This window comes from Anomalospiza imberbis, chromosome 12 (genome assembly GCF_031753505.1).
Source record: "Anomalospiza imberbis isolate Cuckoo-Finch-1a 21T00152 chromosome 12, ASM3175350v1, whole genome shotgun sequence".
NCBI classification, from domain to species: domain Eukaryota; kingdom Metazoa; phylum Chordata; class Aves; order Passeriformes; family Viduidae; genus Anomalospiza; species Anomalospiza imberbis.
In genome coordinates this window covers 6784195-6806757 of record NC_089692.1, presented here as the reverse complement: position 1 = coordinate 6806757, position 22563 = coordinate 6784195, and the positions used below count along the sequence as shown (strand labels likewise).

Sequence of the window (22563 nt, the reverse complement as noted above, 5' to 3'; positions counted from 1 at the left end):
AAGGGTGTACATGCTATGCAAACAGAAAATGACCTTAAAAATAAACAGCCATTAGCTGTTCATGAGCCAAAAATAGCCCAGCTGCTGAATCTGCATCCAATCAGAAATGTACTGAAGTTTGGAACCTAATCCTTCTGTTAGAGATCAGCTTACTTTGTGTGTTCAAAGGTCTTTCTACTGCCAGCCCCAAAAGACCTATGAACTGCTTTTATGCTCTAATGAGGGACAGGCATGCCTCTAAAGAATGCCTTCTTGGTGAGGAAAATTTTTTCTTAATCACAGCAGGGGAAAAAAGTCAGAAAAAAACAAACAAATCACCAAAAACAACCCAGCCCCTTTTTCTGATGAATACTGCTGATGGCTCTTGGGGAAATGCACACATCTTCCACCAACTGGAAGCCCCAGGAAACCAAGCAATTCTTAAATTTTTAATGCCTATGGTAAAAGGATCATGCCCAGGAAAACATGGGGAAATTTAAATACAGCCTCTTCCCCATTTCCTGAACTTCTGTTGCAGAGCTCAGCACTGGGATTAGAGCCTGGGGCTCCTGGCTTCTGGCCTGCTGAACACATGGGTTTTAAATCACAGGCTGTGTGCTGTTACAGTCCAGCCTGCATTTTTCCAGCCTGATTCTATCTCCAGAGCATTAATAGGGCATTTCCTGATAGTTTGTGCTCTTTCTATTTTAGCTAAATAAAGGCCTTACCAGAGATTCATTCCAGCCTGCAGCCCCACATGGGCAGGAAGAGCAGCAGCTCCAGTGCTCACCTTGGGAAACATCTGCAGGCTGGAGGGTTTGTGGGGTCACAGCCTCCTCCTGAAGGGCTCCCAGACATGAACTGTGGGGGTCATGTGCCAGAAGAGCTTCCTTGCTCAACCCCTGCCTGAAGGTGTCACAGCCCAAAGGGCACTGCAGGGTGAAGGGTATCCCCATTGTACAGCCTCTTCTGCTCTCCAAAGCTGGTTAAAAGGGGAGAAAGAGGATGGCACTGGTGCAGCAGCCAGTCACGAAAGCTTAAGAGAAGGTAATGGGGAGATTTGCTCTGCAAATAAACTGAAAGGATCAAAAAGGTTCAAGGAAAGCTGTGTGTTCTGCTGTCCCAAGGCACAGCTCAGGCACACACCAGGTCCCAGCACAGTGCTGACTTGGCATTCACAAGCACTCAGGAGGGAGACGTGAACCAGCTGCTCTAACCGAGTCTTGCTCCCAGTTGCTCGAGTACTCTGTTTCTATCCAAGCTGGATTTCTGGCTCTGCCACAGCTCACAGCCTCGTCCAACTCACTACTGCTGCAAGGCAGTTTCTCATGTTCCTCACTCTGCTTGGTTTTTGATTAGGAGGAGGAACTGAGGAGTACACACGGTCCCAGCTGCTCCTGAGCTCTAAAGTGGTGTCTCCTATGAAAAGTACAGGCTTCTGTTTCTCACCTTTTCTGCTCCAGGCCATGGAACTTTAAGAATGGTGCTGGCAGGAAGGAGATGTTACACTGCTGTCCCATCCATGGTGGACACAAAACAGCTGCAAGAAACCCTGGCCCAAGACCTGTGTGCTGGAGATGGTGTCCACTACCCCCGGAAAGGAGCACAGGCTGCACACCAGGGTGTAAAGCACTGCAGGGCAATACCAGCCAGGTCTGCTTTATGTTACATGTCACAGGCAGGAACAGCCCCGGTGCCATGCAGGTGTATGGGAGGGAGCCTGTGACATAAAACCTCCACACGCAGCCAGTGCTGTGGTCCTGTGCTGCAGGTGGAGGAGAGGAGGCAGGCAGGGAGGTGCTGTGAAGTGCAGGTGAACCCCCAGCAACACCAAAGCTGGCATTTCACTTCAGTTCCACTGAGGGCCAGAAAAGCAAAGAAGCAATGAGCAGGTTTTCTGTAAACCTCTTATGGAGAGGTTCACTGCCCAGAGCGAGCTACACAACCTCCCAGTCTGTTACTGTAGGGAGGGGAGAGAAAAAGGAGGAGGGCAGCTGAGAAAAGGTTTTACTTTCGCAAAGCTCCAGTGTGCAGCACCTCCTGTTGCACACACCCTGGGGCAGAGCATCTGCTGCTGGCAGCCATCCTGCTACCTGTGATCCTGCTGCCCAGGCTGCCCCATGCAGCGAGGGATTGCTGAGCTTTGGCCAGCCTCTCCTTTTTGAAATCATAAACACAATGTGTTTTGGTGACAGCCTATGGAAAAAATGGATTTGAGAAGGAAAAAGCGTTAACTCAAGGCCAGACACATCCCTTTCCCTCTAACAGCAACAAGAAAAAAAAATTCATGTGTTTTTTACAGGAAGAGTTACACATAAGGTAAAACCAGAGCTTTAGTGGCTTCTCATAGAAAGGATTTCCAGAGTGCTTTCAGGGAGTGCCCCCCACAGGCATCCACAGATGGCTCAAACAGCTCCAGTAGCTGGGTGAGAGCCAGAACCAACCCACAACCCAGAGCCACCAGCACCCAGCTCACAGCTCCCTGGCTTCCATCACAGCCTCTGGCTTGATGAGTGCTCAGCAGCAAGTTCCAGGCAAACTAACCTGAGTCTCTAGATCCTCCCCAAAATGTCCTTGAGCACACCTGTTTCTGTTTGAGCAGCCCCTATGGGTGGTTCACAGCCCAAAGTCCCTCATGTTCCCGCAGGGCTGTGCACACCCTGTGGCCAGCCCTCTGGGGCTGGGCCCACAGCAGCCTGCCCTGGGTAGCAGGGCGCCTCTCACCACCCGCAGGGCTGTCTCCTCCCGGGGAGAGGCTGCCTTGACGGGCTGGGCAGGATCCAGCTCTCTCCCTGACACACTCCCAAGCACAGCTGGCTGTAGGGCCCGGGGAGCAGAGGCAGCAGTGATGCTGTGCATTGACCCTGCTGCACAGGGGCCCCTGCAGCACAGCTTTCTGCTGGGGCCCCAGGGGACAGAAGCCTCCCCCCAGACCTCAGCAGAGGTGCCTGCTGTCGGGCACACCCGTCCCGCGGGCTGTGAGGCTGCAGCTGCATTTGTTCACTCACCAGCACCGGGCTGGAGGCAGATACAGCCCCTGCAGGCTGAGCAGGCCCCTCTGTGCTGGTCCCACAGGCACTCGGGATGTCACACTGCAGCCATCTGTCTGCAAGGAAACGGCTCTGATGATGAGAGGCTCTACAAAATCCACTGGCAAAGAGCTGTTCGTCTGGGGAGGATGACAAATGGAGGCTGTCACACTTGGCTGCTTCAGGACTTAACAGTACTGCTGCTGCTCCCTATAATACCACATTTGGAGGTGTGTTACCTCCAGGAAAACGGGATCTGGAATGCAGCTGGTGTAGCCCTGGAGCAGGGGCAGCCCTTTCAGCACACCCTGGAGCCTAAGGACAGCCCTCTGGAGCAGCAGCAAATAAGCACCCTCCCACCAGCTGCCATCCTCCCTCTCTCCTCAGAGACACTCAACAGCCAAAGCCCAGCTACGGCTGTGTCACAGAAGGGATCCAAAAGGATGTGTTTGTTGGTTGAGACCTTACAAGCTCCACAGAGCTCCCCATTTCAGCACCCTCACCCTTTGGGAGAACCATCTGGGCAGTGCAGGAAGAGTGGGGGAGCCCCCAGCACGGGAAATGCTGCTCCCCTTGGGAAATGGGGGAAGGGTCCTGTGCTGGAAGCTGGCAGAGGAGCTGGTCATTGCCCAAGCACAAGCAACACAGCACCCTGGACACAGACTTTGACAGGCTGCTCCAGAACAGATGTGGCTTTAAGAGCTCTGTGGAGGCGCATCACCTCCTGTCCAGCTCTGCCTCCCACTCAGAACACTGGGACTTTCTCCTCCTGCTCATGCTCCCCACCAGAACTTGCCTCTGGAGGCTGGACTTTCCTGGGGCCAGCTCATCCAGCTACACTGGGACAAGGCTGCAGTGAGCAGGGCCCCCCTCCCAGCTGTACCAGCCCTGCACAACAGGCACCTCTGTGAGCTGGAGACTTCCTGGCTGCACGTTTAGCAATGACAGCAAGACAGGGGAAGAGAAGGAGCTTGTTTAATATACTGAAATATATATATATATATATAGAGAGAGAGAGAGAGAGAGAGAGAGATTCTGCAAAACAAAGCAACATCACAACCATATCTTGATACAAATTCCACTTTAAAAGGGTGTGAATAAAGATTTCCCTCTTTAAAATTATGGCCTAGTGCTTTGGGTTCTAGTGGCCTGAAGACATTTTCTCTGTGGTGCAAGTAATAAAGGCATTTGGTTTAATTTTTAAGTTGATATTGCAATTTTGAGCATGAAGTAACTGATTGCAACTGATGGACCTGAAGAGGTCAGGTCCTCTGTTTAATCACTTGTTTGTACATGGGAAAGCAGTGAGAGAGGAAGACTGCACTCCTGAGCAGAATAAAAGACACAAAGGCAAATGGGCAGGTCTTCCGTAGCACAGGAAACCCCTTTTGTACAACACAGAAAATGCCATGCTTTTTTCAGAGCGTGATTGCTTTGGCAGTTCCTACATTGGGTTTTACTCACCGTAGCACGTGTGTTGGCACAGCACTGCTGGAATTGGGAGATTATGAAAGCAGTCTTACTAACCCAGAGCCAGAGTTCACTTATCCCAAAATCATGAGGGACAGCATCGAAGAGGCACCAACAGAGCAATACTGCTGCTGCTCTAGTCTCTTGTCAGCCTGGTGACAAACCTGTGGAGGCAGTGGCTGGTGTGACCAGTCCTCACTCTCAATCTGCCTAATCACTGCCTGAACACATTTTTGTTTTGGCACTTGGAGCATCCTGTGCCAATTAGCTCCACAACTCCCTGTCACACTGTGTGAACAAGCACTTCCCTTACCTCTGCCAGTTCAGGGGGTGCACCCTGCCTTCTATAGCACAGTATTGTTCCTCCTATTCAGCTCTGTGCCAGTCACAGCTGTGACAAAATCTCCCCCCATCAGTGCCTTTTCCAGGTGGAACAGTTTCAAGCAGCCCATCTCTCATCACACAGGTGCCCTCCCCTACAGTGTTATCGTTCTCTGTATCCTTCTCTGCCCTGCAATGCCCTCTTTGGCTCCAAAAGGACAAACACCAGTGGACCAAGCAGGCTGCACAGACTATCCAAGATGGGGCAGCTACCTGGATTTGTTCAATGACCTAACTACATTTACTTCTTAGTTTCCTTTCCCATCTGCCCTAACCTTCTTGTTGCCTTCTGACTCACTGCTGAGTGAGTGTCTTGTGCTGTCAGAAATCTGTCCAGTGACCTCAACCTCCTTCCTGGGAGAAAACAGGTCAGCACTGTGTAGTCAGGGTTACCCTCCTGGTGGCACTTACCAACATGCAGGGTTCTGCTGACTGCAGGCTCATGGCAATGTTTGCAGCTGCTGGCAGGCACTGGGCTGCTGTGGGAAGGTGGCTTTGCTGCCCAGTAAGGTTTTGGAATCTTGCAGATAAAGCAGAGCATCCCCTCTATTGCTTGCCGTGGCAGCACAGCACAGTGTGACCTTGTTTTCCTTTGCAAGCAGTACACACCAGGACAATCCTGTACTTAAAACACAGCAGCAGCACAGAGCTGGGGCTCTTGGGCCAAGCCCAGCAGTGCCTGGGTTTAACTCAGGAGCACTGGGACTGCATCCTCTGGGCAGGGATGGGAGATGGTGCGGCTGGAAACGGAGCTGCTGCAAAACACTGCAACCACATCGTCAAACACTTGGCCCGTGCTTTCCACGAATATCCGAGCTTCCCAAAGACCAGCCAAGGCAAACCAAAGGACGTGGGGCAGCTTTGAAGCTGGCTCTGCTGTTGTGGTGTGAGCAGCCAGTAGTTGGTTAATTGATTTCCTGAGTGCTATCTGCAGACACCATCCAGTTTTGGTCTATTGCATAACAATACAACACAAATACACACCTTTGTCACAAGGCAGCTTAATTAGCTAGCAAGAGCAGAGCACTTTGAAGACGTAAAGCACTACAAGAGTGCTCCTTATTATCCTCGCTGGTACTTATCATTAGTGGCACAATGTGAAGGCTGATCTTCACCCCATACTCACCAGGGACGTGCTGCTGCCATTGTCAGCAGCCCCAGTCCCCCAGCGCCGGGTTGAGGACATGAAAGTCCAAAATTAGAATTAGACTCAGCGTCAGCACAGGCTCCTGCAGAGTTAAACTTGAGACAGCAGAAAGCCTCAAGCATGCAGGCGGCTGCCAGGCTGTTAACTGTGGTTATGGAACAAATATTTTTATACACAGATTCCTGGAGAGAATGGCTGGGAAAAAGCATGCAAGCCCCTTTTATGGAAGCCAGTAAAATCAGACCCAGGAGCTTTCCCCACCAGCACCCTAGTTAGCCTTTTATTACTGACTTTGTTCCTGCACAAGCCATTCATAAACTGCAGCTTGGTCAAAGTCTGCTGCATGAACTGTGGCTCACAGACAGGCACAGAGCAGGATATCAGCAGTATCCTACTGATACTTCAGCAAGGACTCTGATACAAACTACTATTTTCCGCACCATTTTGCCCTATCCCCTGTTTTGTTGAGTAACCAAGCATTTGCTTTTGCACCCCATCCCTCTCAAGCCTGAATATTACATTCAGCTTTTGTGTCTTTTGTATCCTTCACTGCTCTAGAAGGGAGCAAGTTTTTAACTTAGGATTTTGAAAAACTGGTTATGTAGGGCTTAAAATTTACCTGGAAGAGCAAGGTAGAAAAGTGAGATGGCCCCCTCATTTTGGCCCAGAAAGAGGAGGATTTGTAGAGCCAAAGAGGTTTGGGTAAATGCAGATAGCAGTCAAAAATCAGAGCTGCCCTGGGCTCCTTTCTTGCAGAAAACTTCCATCAGTATAAAGCAGAATTGTCTGCCAGAGAGAGGGCAGAAATGGAGAGGAAATATCCATTGGACAGTTAGCTGGGTGAGAACAAAAACTAATTTGGGGACAATACACCAATATCAGAAGAATGAGTTTACCCAGAACAGGCTTTACCCATTTCATAAGGAGGAGAGGCAGATCTCCTCCAGCTGTGAGGACTGCCAGCACCTGGGGAGGTATAGGTGAGGCTAAACACACACCTGCACTGGCTCCATGGTCTCTCACACTGCAAACACTCAGGTCTCTGTAAAAGTTCAGGGGCTGATTCTGACTCTCCAATTATTTTGCCTTAACATCTCAGCACAAGGAGCTGCTCAGGGAGCTGCAGCAGGGCCAGGTAAAAATAAGAGTGTCAAAGCTTTTTTGAACGAACCCAAATGACAAAGATTATTCATCATGTCTCACTGACTGATACCAAAATAACAAACCCTTCTTTCTGTCTTCAGATTACATGTACAAAGTAATCTACTCCAAAGCAGCATGTCAGAGCACAGGACAGATTTAATTTCACCCTAATTCACTCCTGCCTACTGAAGCTGAGCAGGGAATAAGGAACACAAAACATTTGCATCCTGTACAGGGTCTAATTAGTTAAGGTCAAACATCAGTGTAAATCTTTCACTCCCCTGCCACAAAGAAAGTAGCTACATTTCAAAACTTAGCAGTTTCTTCTTTGTCCTGATTGCTGTGAACCTCTGCTAACATTTATTACATTCCTTCTTTGATGCTCATGTCCTGACTGCAGGATCAGAGATTGCTTAGCTACAGAACAGTGCTATCACATTTCTGTAACACATCATTTCCTACTGACAGATTACAAAGTGTTTAACAAAAAGCACATTCAGGATCTAGATGGGAAGTTACTCAAGGTCTTCCAGCAAACAAGCAGAAGAGACAGAGAAGGTGACCGATCTTCTGAGGCCCAGCAGAATGGGCTTGCCTCAAAGCCAGGCTGCTTTCCCTGCTGACAGTTGAAGGCTGAGCTGGGGTGAAAGATGAGCAGTGACTCGGAGGGAACTGCAAAGGTACCGGTGTCCAAATGCAGTGTCTGTACTGAGTGTTGAAAGCTGTAATGTTCACGTTAAATTCTTCCTGCTGAACAGTCATCCAAAGAAATGAATACCTTCATTTTTGCAGACTTCAGAATAATTTTATATATTTACCTCATAGGCTCTTCTGGAATTCATAAATCACACTTAATGAGAAGTATTAGCCCACACTTACTGCAATTACATGATGAATGTTTGATTTCTGGCTTACAGCCTGAAAAATACATAGATTTCTGTGATCTCTAGAAAGGTAAAGATGAAACCTCACGTTTTAATTAGGGGCTAATAGCTTTAGTTCACTTCAATGCAAAGGGCTTTGGTTTTTTAAAAGCTTTCTTACCCAGCTGAAAGGCTGCTACTCAATTAGTCTGGAGTTATACATCAGCTGATCAAGCAGTGACAGCCTAAGCTATTGCTTTTTCTGTAAGAGCTTTTAGTTGGGGGAAAAAACGCATTGCTTTTACATCCTCTGGCTGCACCAGCACTGCCAAACTGCTGATGAAGACTGAGCTCAGCAGGTCCTACCACTGCAGCTACAGAGGATCAAACCCTGAGCCTGCCCCTGAGTCACCAGGGAGCACTGCTGGAGCTGCTGCCACTCTGCGAGGGAAAAAAACGGGGAAATTTCACCTCCACATGAATCTGCACAGTTTGAAACAGGAGTATTAATTTTGGAATAAGTGATCGGAAATGTGTGTATGTGAAAGCAGCAGAACAATTAACAGAGGCCTCTCTGGATAGTGAGGGATGCCATTCCATCAAATGGAGGATTCACTCCTGCTGTCCAGCCCCACAGGGCCTCACACTGGTGAGAACACAGCACAGGCAGCTCCTGAACAAGACCCTGCACTGACAGCAGGACAGTCACAGAAGTTTCAGCAAACCACATATGCCATCCTCCTGTCAGCCCAACAGGCCAAGGGGCTCACAGAAAGGCCAGCAGGAAGGCAGCAGTAGTAGGATATGAAAGATATCCTAAAGGAAAGAAAAGATTTGTCCAAAAAGTTAGCTAATCATTGACAATCAAGAAGAACCAGGATTTGACTCATCCTCCATGTGCACAAGCAAACCTGGCCAGACCATCTAAGCAGGTATGCCATGAAAATATAGCTGTGTAAAATCAAATTGCTTAATGACTTTGAATATTACAATCCCCTTCCAATAACCTTTCAGTGAGTTTTGTAGCCCTAATTTCCCACAAACCCACCAAAGTGAGAAAAAGCATGCTCATCTCCACTGGCTTGCAATCATCAGAGGGGTGTCATCTGAAAGAAATGTGGACACACACTCTGCGTGTCAATAGCTTTTTGCCACGTGTGCTAAACAGAACTGTGCCTCACAAGAGCAGCTATTCCAGCCCACCCAGCCCTCTGAAGCACAGGGTTTCCTCCCTGAAGAGGCGAGTGTTAGTGGCAGCAGGTGATGGCAGTCATTCCACCCCACCTGTGCCACACACGCTGGAGCACACTTGGCAGGAGCTGTAAATTGTGACCTATGAGAAGAGCTGCGCCAGGGCACAGCCTGTAAGCAAGGCTACAGCCCATAGTACCACACCCACACTGCTGGAACCGCCCGAGACTACGCTGAGAAACAACCACTGACAACGTGCTGGTCTAGCACAGCCCACTGCTACTGCCGCTCAGCTCACACAGCCCCCCAGCAGCAGCCGGGCTGTCCTCACCCCCCCACACCACAGCAGCTGATGGGGAAGCGGGGTGAGGGTCCTGAGGCATCCAGCCATTGCTGCAGGAGAGCACTCGGCCTCCTTCACACAGCAGCTCTCCAGCCTGCTCGGGCCGGCGGGCAGGGCACCAGCAGCAGCAGCCCCCGGGGGAACTCGGCCCACGCTGGCCTGGGGAGGAAGGACGAGGACACGCGTGTGTGGCCCTGCACGGCGGCAGCCCAGCAGCCCCGCGCAGTGGCGCCTTGGGGAACCTTCTGCCCAGCAAAGCCCTCAGCAGGGGCGGCTCTGCAGCCCTGCCAGGAGAGAGGCTGTCCTTGGAAAAGCTGCCCACGGAATGCTAATCCCTGTAGCTTTTCCTGCTACCTAAGAGGTGAGAGAGGACGTGACAAATACGATGTGAACAGGCTGAGCCAAGAACCACCTTCCTTTGTGGGGCACAAAGATACGCAGCCCTCCAGGTAACAAACTCCTCACTGGCTTGCCAGTTCCACCGTGGACAATCTGCCTTTGCAAACCGGCTGCTGCTCAGCTCACAAAATCCACTTGTCCCTCAGTAATCGAGAAGTAAACTGCCCTCCGCTGCCTGATTCTGTATTTTCTCACTATAATTAAATGCGACATGCAGCTGCAGTAAATATTTGTGCTGTCACAGCTCACATATGATAATCACCAAAGAGCCAACTTCTGCAGGGAATGCATATAAATTCTAGTCTAGACTGTAGCTGGGCTGGTATTTTTAGTCTAATACAAATTTACTAAGGCTAGAAATTTGACAGAGTAAGAGCAAAAAAAGAAAGCAACCTTACTTTTCATAGAAAAAGGTGACTAACTAACTGTGTTACCCACTGAGGCAGCCTTGAGAGGCTGAGTTTAAGAATTTATCTAATTGCCACTAGATGGCACATCTCATTTGCTAGTCTGTATCTGAATTTAGGACTGCCTTTTATAAAAGTATATATATTCCCTGTTCTTGCTAACAAAACACTTTGTGTTGCTTTCTATTTTGAAATCAGAAAGCTTAAAAAACTCCAAATTAAAAAAAAAAACACCAAAAGACTTTTAACTAAAAAATACACCATCTGCCAGTGAAAACCTAGCTTGATTCTGTCACGTCTACAACTAAACCAGGTTAATAACCAGCATCACAGATGGTTTCTTTGTACAAATATGTACATCTCCCCATAGTGACTCTTTCAGCTGCTTCCCAAAGCTGCTGGCACTGTGTTACCTCGATTCCCAGGCAATGGCTGTGCCTCACACTCAGCCTGGACACTATGCAGCTGGAATGGATTTTAGAATATGCCATCCCCCACCTGTGGCTGTTTCCAACACCAGCAAGGGTACAGTGGTGGACAGCCACGTCACCAAAGAACAGCAACAGATGGATATTAAAACACTCTCGTGCAGCTGCTCTTCTCCCTCAGATGATCAAATCTGCTGAAGGGCGCTTTTAACTCACCCAAATTCCCACTCAAGGCTACAGACTAAATATCATGGTGACCTCAATATGACAGCAATGGGGCTGCAGTCAGAGCACTAAAGGTACAATTTGCTCTTCCTGCAGCATTCAGCAATATAAACTTATAAAACACGGAAACACAAACAACATAAACTTTGTGGCTGTCATGCTCATTTTCCCTCTGTAGTTAAGTATCAGGGTGTCCAACAGGAGTGGTCAGTTCCTCATTCTCTCAAGTCCAGACTCACATGAGATGAGCACTTGGGCTCATTTTCTGTTCTTTCATTACCAGCAGTGAAATGTGTTTCAGACCAGTCTGCAAACCTACTGCTACCACTTTGAAAACCTGTCACCTTCCAAGGAGCTCCAAGAGCATCAAATCTGTTAAATAAAGATACAGAATACAAACAGAATTAAATTCCTTTCTTCTGGTTCTACTCCAGTCATCTGAAAACCTCTAAAAGTTAAATTTATTGTAATGACTGAGAGCATCCTCCTTTGTGGCATAAGGCTTCTGAGTAGCTCAGCATCAGTGGGGTCTGACATAAGCTAGGACTGGTCTGTACAGAACTCTGAACTACTGGGACCCGAGTTCTGTTGGCATCCATATAACACATGCCCCTTTTATACCACAGTGAAGGCTAAGAGTGTAGTTATAATTGGTTTACAATTCCTAAGGGTATAATAAAAAGCATTTCAAAGAATACTCTTAGAGTCTCACAGGAGAGCAGAGGACCAGAGTAAAATGATCTAAACTCCATCCACATCTATTACACTGATACAAGTGATAAAAATCAAATCACTACCTATGTTTGGGCCCATATTTATGAATACCTGTAAAAAGGAGGTCATGATATTGAAGTCTGAAACCACAGAAACTTGTAAAGGTCTGTTTAAATACTAAATACTATTACAGATGAACCAGAATGCCCATTTTTCCTATGGCCTGCTTTACAATCAGTTGTCAGACCTGTTCATTCTGGGTTTGAACAGCTGAACATAGGATGTCAACTCCATCCCACTGGATCACTCAATCATCTACCACTGCTGGCAGTGTGTTATTTTCAACAGATTGAATTTAATTTGTGAAATTACCAGAAAATTGCAAGCAAAAGTAACTGGATTCATAAAAAACAGTATTTTTAAATTGATATAGTTTGTAAAAACATTTAAAAGTTGCAGTGTGTGTAATCTGCCAATGAAACAGAAACCCCATTGATTTCAGGCTTGGCATTATGAAACTGACAAGGTTAGGAGTGCCCATTTACCATTCTTTTTCACCTGCTTCTCACATCAATGAAAAAGTGTTATCAAATGCTGAGAATAATAACTGCCCTGCAATCCACTGAATTTACCAAAGGCAAATGCTACCTGCAGAAGTAAATTAATCAAATGCATACAACAGCAGCATCTGAGATTAAAGCTATACCATTTAAACCTTAACCTACAAAAACCTCATCACACACACAGAGATCTTTATTTTAGGCAAAAAAATTAATTTGGCAGAACAGTTTCATCTGTGTCTTTACATAAAAAGAAGGCACACCTGCACATTTTTCTACCTACAAACTTATGACTGCCCTGAAACCCAGTGTGACCAACTGGCTGGGACATTCAGCACCACAGCATTTGGTGCTGACAGGAATAATGCAGCTGGCACGTCACCCACCTCACCAGCACTGCTGCTGCCAACCACTGCCTGCCCACTGCAGGCCTGCCTGAGTTCTTAAAGTGTTCCTGTCATTTAAAGCAACACACAGATCACTATGAGGCTTCTCATGGACATTTTAATGAAAACAGAGGACAAGCTGTACAGACTCAGTCCAGAAATCAATGCTCAAATGACAACCTTAATCCTGGCACTCATATAAAACTGGCAGATTCAGCTCCCCATTGTTTTAATGCCACACCCTCCCATTCTAGGGCACAGGAACCTGGTGAAAATTGAATTGAAAGTGTTCACAGTTCATTTTCCCGATACGTGAAATCTTGTCTAAGTATTCACTTCACTTCTTATATAAAAAGATAACTCAAGAATTACAATAAAAAAAGTGACAAACAAAGTACAGATTGAGTCTTTTGTGTTCACAGTAATGCACTTCCTTATAAAACTTTCCTTGGCATGGCTAAAACAAACAACAGGTAAAATTCTTCAAAGTGCCCCAACTACTTTGACACCTTACATGTCACTCACAGGGAAAAAAATTAAAGCACTTAAACAGAATCAAGTCTTCTAAATAAAACAAAACAATTTTGAAAATATTCACAAGTGACACATTAGCCTAAGAGCAGCATGATTCCCTTGTGTTGAAGATTTACAGCTATGGGAGTAAAATGCAATCCAGCATAAAAGTCCTGCTAAGTAGAGGATTATTTTCCATATTTTAGTTTTGCATTTAGCCCATTGGTAATGTAACTGACCAGCACTCCTAACACTTTTTGTCTGATAGTAGAATTTGACATTACAAGCTTGATCAGCTGAGCAGCATCAGTCCAGTCTAAGTTCTTGACAACAGCCATGGCTTCAGCAGAGAGTTTCTGCTTCTCAGCAGCAGACAATTCCTTTAAAACCTGAGGGACTGACTTGAAATCTTCAGAAGTTATCCATCCAATCAATCCACCCACTGTTCCTCCTAGGAAACACAGGGAATCATTAGTCTTTACCAATAAACATTAAAGCCTGGAATTCTATCCACATCTTCACCAACAACGTTCTCACTATGATTAGAAATCAACAGAGAGCTGTTATCTGTGTCTGCTACAACTAGATTTATACACAGTATTCAAAGCATCAAAAAGGATTTTAAAAACTCTTTACATCAACAGCAATCATAAAGAAACCCTTTATACAATCAACTAATGCCTTCAAGCTAGAAACCAGAAACAAAACACTGCCTGGGACACTCTCTTAGGGTGAGCTCTACTGCTGAATAAAACCTTGCCCAAGGAAAACACCAGACCAACAACTGCCTGAGCAGTGTCATAATCTCTTACCAGATAGTCCCAGACTGTTCAAAGCTTTCTGCTTCTTTAAGAGTCACACACTGCAGTGTCCAACACACCTGAAGCCCACCCCTGCAGGTGCTCACAGACCAATCCCATCAGACACATTCAGGCTTTCATCTACCACGTGCTCACCCCACCCTCCCCAGCTGGACAAGACACACTCAGGTAAGTGGAAGGTCCCAGGCTGTCAGGATAACAGCAGAGGGATGGATCATCTACAGCTGATGTGCCTGTGGCTGCTGAGAAAGCAGCCCAGCAATGCACAGGGCTGCCAGCACTGCCCGGAGCACACAGGGCCTGGGACAGACAGAAGGAAGGAAGGAAGGAAGGAGAGACAGAACCCTCACAATGGAGAGGTGGCAGGACTGACCCTGCCACCAAAACTGCCACCCCCAGCGACTGTCCCTAAAATGTCATCTATGCACTCACAGGGATGCAGTTTTTCATTAGACTAAAACTCTTAATTTGCAGCTTTTACTCAGTTAGCAGTTTTTCCCATGATACCAAAGAAATACTTGAAAGCCTACAATGGCTGAATTCATCTTCAAGGGACTTTTATGAGAACATCAATAACTGATTTAGGGGCACTTAATGCAAAAGCCACTGGAAGTATTGATGTCTACTCTCCCCGTCCATTGAGACTAGATTTGTGACACGATCACACTTTCTCCCCCTTGCAACAAACCCAGAGCCCACTTCTCTCAGAGCAGGCAGTCCTTGGGAAGCATGATGACTGCAAGCTGCTCCAGCAATGCTGCACATGGCAGGTAACTCGTCCTCATTCCTGGTGCTAAGCAGCAGGAGGGACAACCCCGGCCACCCAGTCCCACACCTATCCAGGCTGTTTGAGCAAGAGAAGGTGCCCTTGATTGTAAATGTCTCTCTAACTGTCCTAAACTTATTTGGCTTATTTACCTTTCAGTTTTTTAAAAGTTAAATGAGAGGGTTGTGATTTAGCTGCACTGTAATTGAGTCATGGCTTTTAGTTTAGACAGGACTTATTACTCTTATTATACATGCTTATGATTGTATACTTTCAGTGTGAAGTAACAGGTATACTTGTTCCAGTGCCTTCCACAGTGGCTGAAAAACATCAAGCTCGACTGGGAGACACTATGAAAGCTTAAACAAACACTTAAAAGGGAAAATACATCCTTTAATAACTTCAGCATTTCTCTTTATCTCACTCAAGAATGAGGCCACTTACATTATTACCTTCACTTCAGATTTTAAGCTTACACATTTCTTACAAAAGCTTAATTTCCCTTCTTTGTTCCTGATAACTTCAGTCATGTATTTGTCAACATTCTGGCTATTCATTAAGTTTTGTACCTGTAACAGGAGTAAATACACAGCTTCACTCTGCCTTTTCTGTTATCACTCCTCACAAGTTATTTGCTTGTTTTTGTAACTCAACCTGACAGAGGCACACTGCAATTCACTCCACAATCAGTAAGCCTGTGAAATTCCTGCAACTGCTCACAGGACATTCAACTGCTCAACATTCATGGGCCAGGGCCCACACGCCTTCAGCAACAAGGCAGCTTTACAAACTAGACAACTCTTAATTCCAGAGTTACAGAGGAGAAACAATTCTTTACTATTAGGCTTTTCTGTAACTTTCTGCAATAAAAAGAAAAGTGACAGGGAAAAATGAATCCCAGCAGGAAAAAAAACCCCAAGTTCATCAGGACATGGATGTCAGGATTTTTAAAATACAGAAATAAGTATCATTTTTAGTGAGAAGAGATTCTGCCCCATGCTAAGGCTTATCTCCCCGCACCCTACATCGCAGCAGGAAATCTCAACACTGAATGCCCCTTTTCTTCAACCCACACCTCTTCATTTCTTCACTCAGGGATTTAACCACCCTCTTGTTCCTAAAGCAAAGCACACTTACCTACTGCAATTCCAAATGGGCCTCCCAGCATCCCCCCCACAAAGGCACCTCCTCCTGCCAGCATTGCTCCCCGGCGAGAATGTGTGTAAGCAGTTTTCATGCCTGTCACTGTGGCAACGTGGGTGAGCAGCGTCATCAAATCATTGACACGGACAGGCCTCTCAGCATCTCCAAATCCTACAAAAATGTTTTAAGTTATCTTCTGACCACTGCAACCAAGACTAAAACTAGCTATGAAATGAATTTGATAGCAAAAAAATCCTAGTGTAACAAGCAACTGCTTTCTCATTTGATTCTGAGAGCACCACCCCTTGCAGTAATTGCTGAAGGGCCCCGAAACTGCCAGTTTGCAATGAGACTTTGGTCAGAGGTTGACCAGGAAAAAAAAAGATTTTATAAAAAAATTCAGAGATTCTACACAATCAAATTCTTCAATACATTGCTGTCGGCCAGAGCAATTCCCATTTATGTTCAGCATCACACACAGCTCAGGGAAAAAGCTTCACTCTTCCACAACTACCTGATTATAATGGACAAATGTGTCAGGGATCTTCTCCTTGTCCTAATTTTTACCACAAATCCGTCAGTTATTTTCACATATCAGTTCTTCTCCGTGTTTTGTTACATATTTAAACATCTCCATGCTGATTTCTGAAGGCAGGAGGCTGTCTGTAGCAACCAAGAAGTGCCTGAGGAAGTGTTGGAGGAGGGACCTGGTACTGGGACATTCAGTGCTCAGGTGCTCTGGAGCCAGGCCAGCAGAGATGTAGGGGTGGATGGAGAAGGCAGTCAGGACTCAGAGCAGAGATGCCAGAAGAGTCTCACAAAGGAGCAAGCAGAGACACAGGACCCCAGCTTGTAAAATGCTGTCACATGTCCTCAGCAAGGGATAGAGACCTGTCCCTGAGAACAAGCACTCTGAGACCAAAACTTCTCCACCTCATTCACTTGCTGCTGCTGCTGCTGGTGACCACATAAACACTTCCCACTATGCACACCAGCTGAGGAAAGGGCTACCAGGGATAGTTAGAAACAAACAAAAAAGTATTCAATAGAATTAAAAATAAAATCACATATTTATAAATTGCAGATTTCTCTCAGTACATGTAATGTCAGCACTACAGAGCAGATGAGCATTTGGGGTTTTTCAGCCCCTAGAAAACCTCTTATCCCAGAGTGTGTGAGCAATACCATCTCAGCCCAAGCCAACCGGTTTCAGAGTCTCTCCTGAATAGAACTCCGCTGTGCAAAGTGAAAGTGGAGTGGTACCACACTATTCCTCATATTAAAAATTAACTCCTGCAACAGAGAAAGCTTTCTCTTGCACTAAGATGGCTGACTGCAAATCTCCCATGTCACTGCAGGATCCAAGCTCTGCTGACACTGAAGCTAACTGGATTTTGGAAAGGGACCACATATACTCCATAGCTGCAAAGAGGCACAGCAGGAAATTCATCCAACTGTTGATTTCTCTCACTACTCCATTCATCTTTGTGCCAGTCTAAAGGAAACATCCAAGTTCACCATTTCACCACTGCTGCTTTTGGGATTTAGGCAGGCTGATGACACAGCAGTGGCTCAGAGTGGCAGAGTGTGCTGGGCAGCCACAGCAGAGCCACACACTCTGCTCCCAGAGGTACATATTATCTCATCCCATAGGGCTCAAGCTCCAAGTCAGAAACAAATGGCTGCTCCGTCTGTCCTACAGCAGTGGGGAAACACCCCAAAATATACTACTGGTACAGCTCCCACTGCCAGCCCCGGGAATGATGGGAAAAGAGACAATTAAATGTTTGTTTTTACCCTTCTAACAAAAGGTGAGCAGCTTTCCACTCAGAGTGCATTCACACCAGCCCCAAGCAGTCTGAAGTGCTGCAGGATTCACTCCCTCCTCTCAGGCACTGGTTTGGGATTGTGCTTCCTCCCTTGGCATGTCCTCAGACTAACCCAAAGTGCTGAAAACAATTTGTATCTCCTCTCTGGGCTGAATTCAGTCAATGTCTCCCATGAAGCCCTCCAGGATGAAGGCTCTGCAGCACAGGTGGGACAACCCAAGTTGGAGAGCTGACAACACAGGGCTCTCACTGCTAGTAAGATAATCAGCTTGGCCCTCCCAAACTGAGAGAGTGCTACAGCTTCCTAAAGCAATCTAATTGTACCAGATATGCAATGATGTTTTATGAGCAGACACGCCTGCAGCTGAAGCACCAGGTTCCAGCACTGGGTTGAAGCTGGCTGCCAAAGTCACCGGCATTACCATCCTCCACATGGCCAATACTGTGAGGTGTCCCCATGTTTACATGGTCAACGTGACACTGGCTGTTGGTTTGCCTGGTTGGCTTTTAGGCTTTTGGCCTGCCTATTCATTCTTCAGGCTCTCATGCTCGGATTCTCCTTACACCTCCTGCTCTCTCTTGTCCTGCTCTCTTTTCCATTCTTTCGAAGTCACATAGAGCAATCTCCAGGTGGTAGCCAAATCTGCAGCCACCTTGTCCCCTTTTAGTACCACATCTCATAGTCTTTGCCCAACTTCTCTCCATGCTCTAACACTAAAAGGAGTACTTGCATCAGTCTCAAAATCTGGTGACCTTGCCTATAGTAAAACACAACAAAGGGCATAGTCAGTACTCTTAATGCCTATCCCCCTTCAACAACGCTTTCCATGTAGATAAACCAAGCTGTTCTTAACTTGATAACATATTCCCCATTATGTCCCAAGCGGCTCACCTGTACTCTGGGTGTCCAAATCGGTCAGGCCTGTAGCACACAGCGTCTCTCTGCTGCTCTCGACGTTACATGGGGCTCTGTCTCCACCCAAATCACAAGCATCGAAAGTGTCATCATATGTGACTGTCGAGTCTACCATGATACACAAAAGAACACCATAGAACTTCAGAGGGCTTCAAGCATCTGCCCCATCCTCTTCTTCTGCACAACCTTTTGTAGCCTTCACCTGACACACCTCACACCTGTGTGCCCTCTGTTCCCTCTGGTGATTGGTCACTACCCCTGGGCACTCCGTGTCTCATTCCCCCAATGCTGGCCACCGGCCACCTGTTCTGTTCAGCTGGAGCTCGTTAGGGGTGAGGACTGGCCACAGCCCCACTCCCAATTACCACAAACTGTCTAACTACAATTCCCTCCTTTTTTTTTGTTTTCTTTTTAATAAATGCTATGTTTACTATTTCTCTACAGGGCCCTTACAGAAGAAATAGCAAACATGGTATAAGTATCCCTTGTGTAGATTCCACTAACTCTGTAAGGTGTCTGTGTACTGACCTTGAGTCACTCCCCAAACTTACATATCATTCAAACCTTTATACTTACATTTCTTGAATATTGACAATATCAAGAGCTTGATAACTTGATAAGGTAACACACAAGAGTAAGTTAAAAGGCCATACACTAGGACATTAACAAAATCAACAGCTATACAATTCCATCAATAGCCATACAATTTTAACAACATTAACAACTATACAGCTTCACTAACAGCTATGTAATTCCAAGTGATAACCCTTTTTCAAATACACAGCAAACATTTATGGAACACACTCACATCACTCTGAATACAGCCTTAACATTAGGGAAATTATAGCACCTCATCTAAACCTTTATCTACAGAAGATTTTATTATTTATTCTCAAATTAACTTCTCTTCCCTAATCTCAACAGCATATCAGGAAACCCTCATCCATCCCTTGCTTTGATCTACACCCTTCCATACTTCAGGTGTCTGGTGTTTCCCTGAACTCCCATATTTTAATTTAAAAAAGCAGATAGGGTGTTAGCTCCCAAGCCACCAGTTTCCAATTAAGCAAAGTGCCCAGCCTCACCCTATTTTTTTTCTACCAAATAAGCAAAGTGCATAACGTCCGCTTCTCATATTAAGCACCCTCCTTCTGGGGGGTAGTGTGTCATAAGTTCTCCAGACTTTAGGCTTTCATGTCTGCCAACATTTCTTTCAGGCCTCAGGTCTGCTTAGCTATTAATCCTCTGGATTTTTAGGCTCCCAGGCTCTTGGTCTGCCTGGTTTGCTTTTAGGCTCTTTCCCCACCAGCTCAGTTCTTCAGGCTCTCATTTTTCTTCCAATTCCTGCTCTGTTTTCCATTCTTTCAAAGTCTCATAGAGCAATCTCCAGGTGGTGGCCAAATCTGCAGCCACCTTGTCCCCTTTTAGTACCACATCACATAGTCTTTGCCCAACTTCTCTCCATGCTCTAACACTAAAAGGAGTACTTGCATCAGTCTCAAAATCTGGTGACCTTGCCTATAGTAAAACACAACAAAGGGCATAGTCAGTACTCTTAATGCCTTTTCCCTTCAACAAAGCTCCCCATGTAGATAAACCAAGCTGTTCTTCACTTGATAACATATTCCCCATTATGTCCCAAGCGGCTCACCTGTACTCTGGGTGTCCAAATCGGTCAGGCCTGTAGCAGACAGCGTCTCTCTGCTGCTCTCGACATTACACGGGGCTCTGTCTCCACCCAAATCACAAGCATCGAAAGTGTCATCATATGTGACTGTCGAGTCTACCATGATACACAAAAGAACACCATAGAACTTCAGAGGGCTTCAAGCATCTGCCCCTACCTCTACTTCTGCACAACCTTTTGTAGCCTTCACCTGACACACCTCACACCTGTGTGCCCTCTGTTCCCTCTGGTGATTGGTCACTACCCCTGGGCACTCTGTGTCTCATTCCCCCAATGCTGGCCACCTGTTCTGTTCAGCTGGAGCTCGTTAGGGGTGAGGACTGGCCACAGCCCCACTCCCAATTACCACAAACTGTCTAACTACAATTCCCTCCTTTTTTTTTGTTTTCTTTTTAATAAATGCTATGTTTACTATTTCTCTACAGGGCCCTTACAGAAGAAATAGCAAACATGGTATAAGTATCCCTTGTGTAGATTCCACTAACTCTGTAAGGTGTCTGTGTACTGACCTTGAGTCACTCCCCAAACTTACATATCATTCAAACCTTTATACTTACATTTCTTGAATATTGACAATATCAAGAGCTTGATAACTTGATAAGGTAACACACAAGAGTAAGTTAAAAGGCCATACACTAGGACATTAACAAAATCAACAGCTATACAATTCCATCAATAGCCATACAATTTTAACAACATTAACAACTATACAGCTTCACTAACAGCTATGTAATTCCAAGTGATAACCCTTTTTCAAATACACAGCAAACATTTATGGAACACACTCACATCACTCTGAATACAGCCTTAACATTAGGGAAATTATAGCACCTCATCTAAACCTTTATCTACAGAAGATTTTATTATTTATTCTCAAATTAACTTCTCTTCCCTAATCTCAACAGCATATCAGGAAACCCTCATCCATCCATTGCTTTGATCTACACCCTTCCATACTTCAGGTGTCTGGTGTTTCCCTGAACTCCCATATTTTAATTTAAAAAAGCAGATAGGGTGTTAGCTCCCAAGCCACCAGTTTCCAATTAAGCAAAGTGCCCAGCCTCACCCTATTTCCAAATAAGCAAAGTGTTTAATGTCCATTTCTCATATCCAGCACCCCTCCTCTTAGGGGGAGTGTGTCATAAATTGTCCTGACTTTAGGCTTTCGTGTCTGCCAACATTTCTTTCAGGCCTCAGGTCTGCTTAGCTATTAATCCTCTGGATTTTTAGGCTCCCAGGCTCTTGGTTTGCCTGGTTTGCTTTTTAGGCTCTTTCCCCACCAGCTCAGTTCTTCAGGCTCTCATTTTTCTTCCAATTCCTGCTCTGTTTTCCATTCTTTCAAAGTCTCATAGAGCAATCTCCAGGTGGTGGCCAAATCTGCAGCCACCTTGTCCCCTTTTAGTACCACATCACATAGTCTTTGCCCAACTTCTTTCCATGCTCTAACACTAAAAGGAGTACTTGCATCAGTCTCAAAATCTGGTGACCTTGCCTATAGTAAAACACAACAAAGGGCATAGTCAGTACTCTTAATGCCTTTTCCCTTCAACAAAGCTCCCCATGTAGATAAACCAAGCTGTTCTTCACTTGATAACATATCCCCCATTATGTCCCAAGTGGCTCACCTGTACTCTGGTTTAGAAGACAACAATCCTGAGCAGGCAGTCGCAACCCGCCGGTCTCAAAGTTATGCTGGGCTCTGTCTCCAGCTGTACCTGGCTCGACAGCCAAATCATAAACAGCATCCGAGTCACTAAATGTTGTAGCCAAGCCAGCCATGGTGTAAACACCATAGAACTTCAGAGGGCTTCAAGCATCTGCCCCTACCTCTACTTCTGCACAACCTTTTGTAGCCTTCACCTGACACACCTCACACCTGTGTGCCCTCTGTTCCCTCTGGTGATTGGTCACTACCCCTGGGCACTCCATGTCTCATTCCCCCAGTGCTGGTCACCTGTTCTGTTCAGCTGGAGCTCGTTAGGGGTGAGGACTGGCCACAGCCCCACTCCCAATTACCATAAACTGTGTAACTACAACACAGGGCAAAGGTGACCAACCACCCTTGGTTTCTCTGGTTAAATAAAACACTCCTTAATAACCACATTCAAAGTGCAATTGACTTGAAGTTAAAAAATAGCCAGGCCATAAGGAAAGTGGTAATCACACTGATGCATGGTGGAGTACAAATCTGTGGCAAGCAAATTTGGAACTTGAGCCTCAAGA

At 46.1% G+C, this 22563-nt stretch overlaps 1 protein-coding gene across 1 annotated transcript; it reads right to left on the bottom strand.

Moving 5' to 3' along the window:
* Positions 1–13366: 13366 nt before the first annotated feature.
* Positions 13367–22119, bottom strand: LOC137481168 (protein C19orf12 homolog). The gene is made up of 5 exons (XM_068202693.1): positions 22056–22119; positions 20305–20436; positions 18630–18761; positions 15903–16079; positions 13367–13629 (listed from the first exon to the last, which is right to left on the bottom strand). Exons 1-5 carry the CDS (start codon positions 22117–22119, stop codon positions 13367–13369), a joined length of 768 nt encoding a protein of 255 aa, XP_068058794.1.
* Between the last annotated feature and the right edge of the window lie 444 nt (positions 22120–22563).